Genomic DNA, 11,824 nt, shown 5'->3' with positions numbered 1-11,824 from the left:
GCGTCTACAGATGGAAAGCAGGTGATAATATTCGCTATAGAGATTTTCAAATCTGAATCTCAAGAGACCATTTCCCTCCTTTTCCCAGTAGATTTCCTACAATTAGGGTACACTGTCGTCAGGTAGATGGTAGGGAGCAGCATGCTAGAGAGGAAAAAACAAAGCTCATCTCCATCAGAAGCCTGGATCACTGCTTTTGGGCCCTCTCGACTCCGTTTTTCCCCGAACTGCACAATGGGGATAATACTATTCTTCTCCTAGGGGTTGTTGGGAAGTAGGGGAACCTACGTCAAACACTTCAATAGTGCCTAGTGCAGTGACTGTGTCTCTCTCTGCAAAACATCCCCCACTTCCTAACTTTACCTGTTCAGTGATTTTTCCAAGAGAACACAGTATGTATGGTTGCATGCTGCCCTGGAAAGCAGAGCCCTGGACCAGCTTTACACCAGCTTTAGAAGGGGGGCCAGTGGTGGGAAGACAGACTCGCTGTGGTGCTGATGACCTGGTACTCAGTACATGGCGTCTGAACCCTATGGCCATGCACAACACAAACCCAACCATGCAGGTGCTTGGGGGATTCACGGCTACTGGGGCCTCATAACAAACAGGCCTCGTGGGGAGGAGTTCAAGGGCTGGGCGGCAGGCAGGAAGGCAACGAAATGGGCAGGACAGCAATTATAAGAAGCAGGATAATGTCTATAGAAAGGAGACTTGGAAGAGCAAAGCAGACCCCCAGCCTCATGAGATGGGGCCCGTGGGAAGATTATAAGACCGAAGTCTACTTCTCAGAGCTGGACACAAAGGTGAAACCACTCTTGCAGTGACAAAACTGAATCTGAACCTGAACTGGCTCAAGTTCCTACCCCAAGTTAGCTATGTTCGTCACAATTCCAGTTCTATAAGCTGTTGATACATTGAAAAAAAGAGGAAAAAAAAAAAAAAAGAAAGGCTTCCTTGGCCACAAAGTTTGGTAACTTTAGACTAAACAAATATTAAGCAAATATTTATTTACTGTAGTACTTCTCAGTCTTTAAAACACTAACATCAATTGCAAATCTCTAAAAGAAAGATGTATACAGTGCTGCTCAAACTTACCCGAACTCTGAATCCTTTAAAGGGGAGAAAACAAATATTCTAAAGAATTACTCTAATCTAAAAAGAGTAGCAGGACTAGCGTGGGTGCTGGGGGATGCGGTGTGGCTCCAGCTGTGGGCTGGGTGGCGAGGAGTGTGGAAGTCGGGTGGGTGCCTTGTGATCAGTCAGGGCTGGAGGAGAGCCACAGAGCCTGAACATCTGGCAAGACCTATAAAAGACAAATTTTAAAAAACTGAAGTAAAGATTAAGCCATACCTTTTTCTTTGTCTTTTTAAAATATGAAAACATGGCAGGGCACCTGGGTAGCTCCGTCAGTTAAACGTCTGACTTTAGCTCAGGTCACGATCTTGGGGTCTTGGGGTGGAACCCTGCGAGGGGCTCTGTGCTCAGCAGGGAATCTGCCTGAGATTCTCTCCCTCTGCCCCTCCACCCTACTCATGCTCACGCTCTCTCTCAAATAAATAAATAAAAATCTTAAAAACAACAACAACATGGCTTTTCATGAAACAGCATGTTATAAAACAGTATGCTAAGTAAGTCTAAATATAAATCAAAAAGTCTGGAAGAGTCTAAATCAAAATGTCCATGGGGAAAAATTTTATTTTGCATGGTACTATTTGTTATCTTTTTTTACTGAACTGTATGTTCCATTTTATTTAATAAATGTCCATCTTTTGTAATTAATTTGTAAAAAATCACTTTATTAAAGGAACCAATCAAAAGCAATTGGGAAATTAAATGAGACTTTTTGTGCAAATCTTTGAAAGTTTAGAATTTAATTTGCAGCTTTGGTGATATTATTTTATTACTTGTTATTTTTTTCCACTTAAGCTAACCCTGGTTAGCTTGATTCATCTGAATGGACCTCTTTTAGAAGGAAACTTGTACCCTTTTCCTAGGGTTGCTGTAATGAAGTATTAGAATCCAGGTGGCTTAAAACAACGGAAATATAGTCATCCTCAGTTCTGGAGGCTGAAGACCAAAATCAAGGCATTGCAGGGACGCGCTCTCTCTGCTGGCTCTGGGGGGACCCCTTCCCGGCCTCTTCCCAGCCTCGGGCGGCTCTGGCAGTCATTACCTTACAGCTGCATCACTCCCACCTCTGTCTCCTTTATCACATGGACTTCTTCTTCCCTGTGCATCTGTGTGTCTTCCTCTCTTCTTATGAGGACACCAGTCATTGGATATAGGGTCCACAATCATCCAAAATGACCTCATCTCTCTAACTACATCTGCGAAGACCCTATTTCCAAATAAGGTCACATTCTGAGTTTCCATCTAGATGAATGTCAATTTTGGGGACACTATTCAATTTACTATAGAAATAATTTAGTCCACAAACCATTCAAAGTATAAATTAGCCCTTTTGGAGGGCCTCTTTGAGCCTATCAATGTTTTAACTATAACCACTGTGGTACGCAATCCTAATTACATGACTGTCCTATAGAACTGTGTTAACGAGGTCTCTAAGGGATGTTCACAGCAACATTTTTTGTAATAGTGACAAATGGGAACAACCTAAATATCCATCAACTGGGGAACCAGTTAACTAAATTATCATACACCCATGCCATGTATAGTGTATAGTCTTTAAAGGGAGGGAAAACTGAATGGGAAGAAATCAGAGAGGGAGACAAACCATGAGAGACTCTGGACTCTGGGAAACAAATTGAGGGTTGCAGTAGGGAGGGGGTGGGGGGCTGGGTTAACCGGGTGACGGGTACTAAGGAGCGCACGTGTGGTGATGAGCACCGGGTGTTATATGCAACTAATGAATCAATGAACACTACATCAGAAACTAACGATGTACTATATTGAACATAATAATAAAAAAATAAAGAAAAGGGGCGCCTGGGTAGCGCAGTCGTTAAAGCGTCTGCCTTCGGCTCAGGGCGTGATCCTGGCGATCTGGGATCGAGTCCCACATCAGGCTCCTCCGCTGGGAGCCTGCTTCTTCCTCTCCCACTCCCCCTGCTGTGTTCCCTCTCTCGCTGGCTGTCTCTCTGTCACATAAATAAATAAAATCTTTAAAAAAAATAAAAATAAAAAAAAATAAAGAAAAAAACCGAGTGACAGATATGGAAGACATCCAAGATAAAGTTAAAAAAAATTAAGTGCACATGTTCAGTGTGTTTTAATTTATACAATAGCTCCTACAAATTAAACAACTTTACATTTATTTTTATGTTTTAAGGGACGACTTTGTCTTTCAAGTACCAAAAGGTACTTATTGTTCTCCTTCAATTTTTCTGAATCCCACTTCACCCTCATATTAGTCGCTCAGGCTGCCATCACAAAATACCACAGACTGGGTGGCTTAGACAACAGAGGTTTATTTCCTCACAGTTTTGGATGCTGCGAAGTCTGAGACCAAGGTGATTACTGATTCAATTACTGATGAGCGCTCTCTTCCGGGCTTGTGGACGGCCACGTGGTCACTGTGTCCTCACGTGGGGGTGAGAGAGTGAGCTCTACTTGTGTCTCTTCTTCTAAGGACAGTAATCCTATTATGCAAGCCCCACCTTCATGACCTCATCTAACCCTACTTACTTCCCAAGTCCAGAACTCCAAATACTATCACACTGGGGGTTAGGGCTTTAATATATAAATTTCGGGGGAAGACAATCAGTCCACAACAATCTTCCTTCCAAAAAATTCAGGCCATAAAGCAATGCTTATACCTGAACCAATTGAGGCTTTTAAAAATTAGCACATAGGGGGTCACCTGGGTGACTCAGGGTTGGGTGTCTGACTCCTGGTTTTGGCTCAGGTCATGACGTCAGTATCCTGAGGTTGAGCCCGGTGCTCCGTGTAGAGTTTGCTTGTCCCTCTTCCTCTCCCTCTGCTCCTCTGCTGCCCCACTTGCTTGCTCTTTCTCTCTCTGGAATAAATAAATAAAATATATTTTTTAAAAATTAGCACATAGGAAAAAGTACCATAAAGGACCTGGATTGGTCATTCAGATACTTGTAGAGACAGTTTAGCTCACTTCCAAGATAGCTGAAATTAATCATCAGAATGAATCCAAAGTAACCAAGCTTGAAGAAACATGCTAGGCCATCAGCAATGTATCATTATGACTCATGCTATGGTTGTCATTCTTATCCTTTAATAAGATCTGTGGGAATGGCAATCCTCCCAGTTTCCTAAGCAAGTGCTGGAGGGACCGGCTATAATGGGAACTTGTTAAAATGTGAATTGCACAACAGCTCTCCTGAAATGAAAAAAGGTAATTGCTAGGGAAGAATGGTATTACTAACCAACATTTTCCCCCAGCACTGTCTAGTTCATGTCACTGCTGACAGGGGCATTTCATGACACTGCAGAGTCATACACCAGAAATTAAAAAAAAAAAAAAAGTAATGCACATGGAAATGATGTAGAAACCCAACAATAATTAGGAAGGTAGTATCTTACCAAAAAAACAAAAAAAACAAAAACCGCGAAAAACAAAAAACAAACAAACAAAACCCCAAAGTTGTTTTTTCACTGAAGGGGTTTGAAATTTCAAACAAACAAAATGAGGGGAAAAGTTTCCTCTTGTTAAGACCCTTACTGACACAGAATAAACTGCATCTTGAATAAAGTAGTGTAAGGTGGTCCTTTTCAGAAGGCAGTGATGATATTAGAGTCAAATAACACAAATAACTGGGGATTTGCAAGGGAAACCCATTTTATGGAAGCTACCAAAAGTCTCAGAACCTTCTTTTAGAGCATACTGGAGGAACTGGTTGGACCATGGAATAGAGCTGAACGGAACTATTATAGAGACATTGTTAAACGGCATAGACCAAAATATAGGACACTATCTATAAAAGCGTTTATTTTTTTTGTTTTTTGTTTTTTGTTTTTTTCTTTCCTTTGGAGAGATCCATTCTTGCAAATCTGGTTGAATAGAAAGTTTCCTTTTTCGGGGCACCTGGTTGGCCTAGTCAGAACATGTGACTCTTGATCTCCAACTGGTGAATTCAAGTCCCACATTGGGTGTGGAGCCTACTTAATTTTTTTTTTAAAGTAAACAAATAAAAAGAAAATTTCCTTTTGCAAGTTTCCATCCAAATGTAACTGCTCAGAAAACAGCATGAAGTATTAGAAATAGTCAGCTTCTTTAGAATGGGAGGGGGTGAGATTCCAAAACAAATACAAAAACTGTGCAGATGGCCCACATACAAAAGTCAAACGAGGCAACTCACATGACCTATGGAATCACGGTGTGCCTTCTCAGTTTCTTTAATTAAAATCATATTCGCTCAAAGGCACAAAGGGAAGTTTAACATTTATTTTTGCAAGTTGAGTGTTTCCATTACTAATTCAAGTTTAGTCCAGTGGGAGGCACGCAAGGAGGCGGGCCCAAACTGCTGATTGTTAGCTTAGATTACGTTGTGTAAGTTCAAACCTTTTAGAGCAGCAAAATGCTCTGGGTGAGTGGTTCTTAGTTCTTGCTGCACAGGAGATGTCCACGCTCTACCTTGAGCAAATGAATTAGAATCTCTGGAGTGTGGCCCACGTATCAATCAGTGTCTTTTAAAAGCTTCCAAGGTGACTCTCCTGTGAATCCAGGATAGAGAACCATTATGCTCTGAGGTTTGGAAATACATCATCTTATACTACTAACATTAATATTTGTTCTAAATCCAAAAATGGTAACTGCACAATGCAGAGAACTAGGAAAAGTACAGGAAAGCACAATTTTAAAAAATCATCTGAAATCCCGTGACTCCTTTATGTGTTCATCATTTTTTTCTATGAATAGATATGAAAGAATAATATGCAAAATGTTTTTTAAAATATATTTTAGAATTAGAAGGCAACTTTAGAAGTCATTTAGTACAAGTCCCTTATTTTTATAGATGAAGAAATTAAGGCCAAGAGTTCTTAACTCAAAGTCACACAGGTAGCTCATTTGGAGTCAGGATTAGAATCTAGGTTTCCCTTGATTTTTTTTGCAAAATATACTTCATATATATATATATATATTTGAATCCTCAAGTTTAATTTCAACTTGAAACTCCATTTTTGTAAAGGATCCATTATTTCTCATGATATTCTAATAATCTTTAAAAAACACAACAACAACAAGCAGAGCTTTTCAAGGAGTACCTTCATCTTTCTCCTGAAAAATTCTAGCATGCTTAAAGAACATTGCCCTCATTGTATCCTATGGAACACTGACTCCATGGGAAGTTAATAGGTGTGATAAGGGGAAGAAAGGGGGAGCTTCTCATTTAGATGAATTGGAAACAGAATTAAAGAAGATTCTTTACTGAACCATTTCTCATGGTTTTAATGTTATTCTAATCCCACTGAGCATTACTAAAGTGTGTGCAGAATAGTATCTGCAGTTCTTCTCAAATGTGTTTGACCTTGGAATCCTTCTTCAGTTCAGTTCCGATTTTCACCTCAGTCTTCATGTTTTAGCAAATAATGCTATGAGGATTCCTAGGATAAAGGAATAAATAGCCTGCACTAACCTGAGGCCAAAGCAAGTTTGATTTGGGTTACAGTTGAAACATTTTTATATTAAGTGGGGGAGTACTTTAAAAGGGAAGGAATATGTGATTTGAATGACTGATGTTTTCGAAAGTGCTCCTTTACAACTTATTTAAGAAGCAGAACAATAGTTTGAGCATCAAAAAAATTGCATGAAAACCATTAATTGGATATAACATTCTAAAATGTATTCCCTTCTAGTTTTTACATTTTTTCACATAAATGTAATTATAGTACATTCAGTTCTGTATTATATTTACTTTCAATTAAATTACTCACGTTCACTAAACATAAATGTTCTAGGCAGTGGAATCAAATATAATTAACATATAGTTCCTAACATCAAGGAATTTAGGGCAGAGTGCAGTGAGAGGGGGTAGATGCGTGCTCAGGGGATGTCAACAAACACAAATGCAATGCAGTGAGTGCTGACGCAGGTTTCACTGGGGCAAAGATCGCCCAATAAGGGCCAAGACCCTTGCGAAGTCTGAGATCAATCTCAAAGTTTCATCAGGGACAACAGATAAAGGCAGAAAAGTAGAAAGAAGCAGGAAAGCAATCCACAATTTCTGTCTTCCTATGATCAGGTAAATAAACATTTTAGAATGAATCGGAAGGGGAAAAGCCTTTTCCATTACTGCCTTATTCAAACAGTCTGCTATGAACACAAAATATCTTTAAAATCAGAAAACAAACCGGGGTGGAAATCTTCAGTGTCTCCAGATCACCATCATCTTCAAGGGTCCAAACTCTTTAATTGGCCCTTTCCCAACCACACTCTCACAGCACTCCTCTTCCCTCGCCCCCACCACCATATCAAATAACCTGGAGTCAAAGGAATAGGGGTACCATTTTCAAACCACCAATTTAAAACTATTATAAAGTTGGTGAAATGCAAATAGGCGCGACTTTGCTAGGGGATTTTAAAATGAAAATTCCCTTAAAATGTGCATAGTCTTTGATCCATCAACTGCGCTTTTAGGAATTTAACTTAAGGAAATAAGAAAAGACATACTGTTTATAAACACTGTTTATGAAAGGGGGAAAAACGGGAAACGAATATCCAGTAACAGGTTATATTATTATATAGGTATACAACTCAATACAAAATCTGATCACTAGTGTGCCTTTTTAAAAAAGATTTTATTTATTTACTTATTTATTTATTTGAGAGAGAGTGAGAGAGTGCGCGTTATAGACAGCACGAGCAGGGGGAGAGGCGGAGGGAGAGGAAGAAGCTGACGCCCCACTGACAGGGAGCCCCACAGGGGGTCCATCCCAGGACCCTCAGATCAAGACCTTAGGGGAAGGCAGACCCTTAACCAACTGAGCCAGGCAGGCGCCCCACTAATGTGTTTTTAATTTAAAAAAAAAAAAAAAAGGCATGCATAGGTGGCGGGCACTCCAGTTAACCTCACAACGCTTGAAAATAGATAATCTAACTTCTACACATGAAGAGGTTGAAGCACTAAATATTTAACGTGTCCAAAGTCACACAATTAAGTTAAGAAGCCAGGGTTCAAAAGGAGCCATCTGAATCTCAAACCCATGAGCCTTCCCACGTCCACACTGCTTCCTAGCTTTGGGGCAGAACGGGCAAAGAACTGTTTTTACCTCGCAGGGTTAATGTGACTTAAATAATAAACACAAAGCTCCTGGGCCATGGCAGATATTCAATACTCGGAAGCTACTAAGTAACTTGCTCAAACCCGTGGTGAAACCAGGTTTAAATGGAGATTTGAATCTTGTGTTCAGGGAAACGCGCAGGAGCTTAAGAAGGTGTCCTTGGCTTCAATTCCTAACGCAGAGTCAGTATGGACTTCCCCTCGGTCCCACAAGCGCACCTCTGGGGTCAGGAACACAAGCCTCTTGCGAACGGAGGAAGCTAAGTACCGGCGACTTTCCTGTGCAGCTCCAAGCACTCTCTAGCCCATCCTCCGCCCGCCAATTTCCGGGGTGGAAGTGACGTCTATGCTACGCGCCGGAAGCGGGCTTGCGGAGTAAGACCAAGAAGTAGCGGGTGTCGGTGGCCCTGGACCTGGGTCCCGCTTTAGAGTAAGGAGCTTCGCAACTTTCGTAGGCGGCCGTTGCCATGACGGCCCAGGGGAGCCTGGTGGCCAACCGAGGCCGGCGCTTCAAGTGGGCCATTGAGCTGAGCGGGCCTGGAGGAGGCAGCAGGTGAGGAGCCCGGGCGAAGCTCGGTAACAGAGCCTTCACCCCAGAACTGCAGCAGAGGAATAGAACCTGATTGCTCAGGTACAACTCTCTAAAAAGGATGGGTAGTACAAAGACGGCGCCCGGGGAGCCAGCGGCTTCTCTGCCGTGGAAGTTTCTAATGTTCAAAAGATGCTTATTTCATTCTTCCCTATACACAAAGGTCTGACGAACCCACGAGAGGGCTTGGTCTAATCTGGGTAGGTGTATCTGAGGATCTTTATTCTTATGATTAGAACAGGAATGTGGGATAGGAAGCGTGAGAGGCTGCAGCCTTAGTTTCTTGGTTTGGTTCTTTAGGAGCCGAAGTGACCGCGGCGGTGGCCAAGGAGACTCGCTGTACCCTGTCGGTTACTTGGACAAGCAAGTGCCTGACACCAGCGTGCAAGAGACGGACAGGATCCTGGTGGAAAAGGTACAGAGGTATACATGTCACAGTAGTTCTTAGGCCAGTCCTGACCTACATATCCACCCTCCTCTCCAGGCAGCATATGAATATCCTGCTGTAGGAGTCGTATCCCTAATACTGGTAAACTGCTTGAGATTAATTTACAGTAGTAAAAGTGCTTAATAGTTGGAAAAATAAAAGATGTTTGAATATATAAGAAAGTAGGTTGAAAATTATCTATTGGTGCCAGTGCCTAAAGGTTGAAGTCATCCTTTTACCCTAGTTCCCATACAACCACACAACCAATGTGTCAGGATATTCTTTTGGCTTTATCTTCAAAACAGATTAAAATTTTTGCTACTTATCACTACTTTTTCTTATCTTACCTGTCATTCTAGTCTGAGTGATTTCATCTCCTGCCACTTTCCCCTTTGTTCTTCATTCCGCTGTAGTCAGAATGGCCTCCTTGCTGCTCCTTGAAAATAGCAGGCAAGGGTTCCATCTCAGACTTTTTTGTACAAGTTCTTTCCGTCTTCCTGGAATACTCTTCCCCCAGATCCCGGTATGACTTGCTCTCTCATCTCCCTTAGGTCTCTCAGATGTTACCTTCTTAGAGAAACCTACTCATGGCACTCCCTATCCTGTTTTCCTACTTCCTGTATTTCTCTGTATCATTCATATATATGATATAGTTATTACCTGTCCTTTTACTCTTGTAAGGTCCAGGAAAGCAGATTTTTGTCTCCCAAGTCCCTAGAACAGGACCTGGCACTTTCTTTCCTCTTAGCCTTAATATTGTTCAATACCAAATGATCTTCATTTCATGAAATGCAGTGATTTTTACATGAAAATGGCAGCTGGTATCAGGGCTTTTCTTGATAAGTATATCATTTTTCATCTTGGTACATCAAATTGTAATATGAACAATAACATGAAAGTATTATTAAAATGGCCTGATTTTGAAGGTCGATTATACTTACTTTAGAACAGTTCTGTTGTATGGATGGTTTGATCTTTAAATTCCCAGATAAATGATCTTTTATGTAAGTGACACACCAGGGAACTGCTTACAAATATGACCATTTATTTTAACATGAATAAGCTCAAATGGATAGTGATATATTCTTCTAATAATGCTAGATTTACTTGGTTAATATTTTGTTTAGTAGGATTTTTGCATTTAGGTTCAGGAGTGATATCAATCTACAAACTTTACTCATAATGTCCTTGTCAGGTTTTGGTATTTATGGGGCCCCATGTAATGCGTTGTAGAATGTTTTTTTTTTTTTTTAAGACTTTATTTATTCGACAGAGAGACAGACAGCCAGTGAGAGAGGGAACACAAGCTGGGGGAGTGGGAGAGGAAGAAGCAGGCTCCCAGCGGAGAAGCCTGATGTGGGGCTCGATCCCAGGACCCTGGGATCACACCCTGGGCTAAAGGCAGACACTTAACGACTGAGCCACCCAGGCGCCCCTAGAATGTTCATTTTTAATTTTCTGAAATAATTTGTGTAAGATTGGCTTTATTTTTTCCTTTAATGTTTAGAATTTGCCGAGAGAAACCATCTGAGCTTAATTACAGATTGTTTCTCCAGTTTCTCAGTTTTATGACCATTTAAATTTTCAATTTATTATGCCATTAGGTATTTCTTCTAGGAATTTATCCATTTCCCCAAGTTTGTAATATGATCACTTCAAGATTTTATTTATTTGAGAGTGAGTGAGCACACAAGCAAGGGGAGGGCAGAGGGAGCACGAGGCTCCCCGCTGAGCAGGGAGCCCGAGGCAGGACCCGATCCCAGGACCCTGGGATCCTGACCTGAGCCCAAGGCAGACGCTTAGCCGACTGAGCCCCCAGGCGCCCCTATGATCACTTTCATACGCTGCGAGAACTACAGAGTTGTCCCTCTTATTCCCAGTGCTGAATATTTCTCTTCTTTTTCCTTCAGCAGGCTCACCAGTATTGATGTTATTAATCTTTAAAAGAAAACACCTTTAACCTTGTTGATTTAAAGAAAAATTCATTAATTTCTTTTCTCGTTTTTCCTTTTCACTTCCTTGGGTTTAATGTATTTCTTTTTCTAACTTGAAATAGATGCTGAGAATGACATGGATGGAGCTAGAGGGTGTAATGCTAAGTGAAATAAGTCAGTCAGAGAAAGACAAATACCAGATGATTTCACTCATATATGAAATTTCAAGAAACAAATGAGCAAAGGGGAGAAAGAGAGAGGGGCGAACCAAGAAACAGACTCTTAACTATAGAGAACAAAACCAATGGTTACCAGACGGCAGGTGGGTAGGGGGTTGGGTGAAAAAGGCAATGGGGATTAAGGAGGGCACTTGTGATGAGCACTGAGTGTTGTATGGAAGTGTTGAGTCATTATATTGTACACCTGAAACTAATATTACACTGTGTTAACTGGCATTTAAACTTAAAAAATATTGCAAAAAAAGAAATAGATGCTTACTTTTAGTCTTCTAAATATGTATTCATTATAAATTTTCCAGTGCTCTGTGCCCCACCAGGGTTAATATGTGGCATTTTTGTTATCAGTTAACAATATTTGTTTTCCATTGTAATTTCTTCTTTCATTTATGGATTATTTAGAATGTATTTGTTAATTCCAATGTGTA

The 11,824-nt window shown here is 40.9% G+C and overlaps 1 protein-coding gene and 1 long non-coding RNA gene across 3 annotated transcripts in view; one reads left to right on the top strand and one right to left on the bottom strand.

Annotated features, from left to right (window-relative positions):
- Positions 1-990: 990 nt before the first annotated feature.
- LOC103673506 lies at positions 991-8,544 on the bottom strand. The gene is made up of 4 exons (XR_571422.2): positions 8,430-8,544; positions 5,492-5,643; positions 3,821-3,976; positions 991-1,303 (listed from the first exon to the last, which is right to left on the bottom strand). It is a non-coding gene; the product is annotated as an uncharacterized LOC103673506 (long non-coding RNA).
- A 7-nt stretch (positions 8,545-8,551) lies between these two features.
- The window catches only part of EMC4 (ER membrane protein complex subunit 4), a 5,328-nt gene continuing 2,055 nt past the window's right edge, over positions 8,552-11,824 (top strand). The window contains exons 1-2 of one of the 2 annotated variants that reach the window (XM_008702297.2): positions 8,552-8,763; positions 9,100-9,214. In XM_008702297.2, coding sequence (XP_008700519.1) covers positions 8,678-8,763; positions 9,100-9,214 — 201 coding nt within the window. In that variant the 5' untranslated portion in view covers positions 8,552-8,677. The remainder of the gene's footprint in view (positions 8,764-9,099; positions 9,215-11,824) is intronic. The other variant, XM_008702296.2, reaches the window with a different exon arrangement.

The sequence above is a fragment of the Ursus maritimus genome, unplaced genomic scaffold (assembly GCF_017311325.1).
Source record: "Ursus maritimus isolate PB19 unplaced genomic scaffold, ASM1731132v1 scaffold_35, whole genome shotgun sequence".
Classification (NCBI taxonomy): Eukaryota; Metazoa; Chordata; class Mammalia; order Carnivora; family Ursidae; genus Ursus; species Ursus maritimus.
This window is presented reverse-complemented; position numbering and strand designations above follow the sequence as displayed.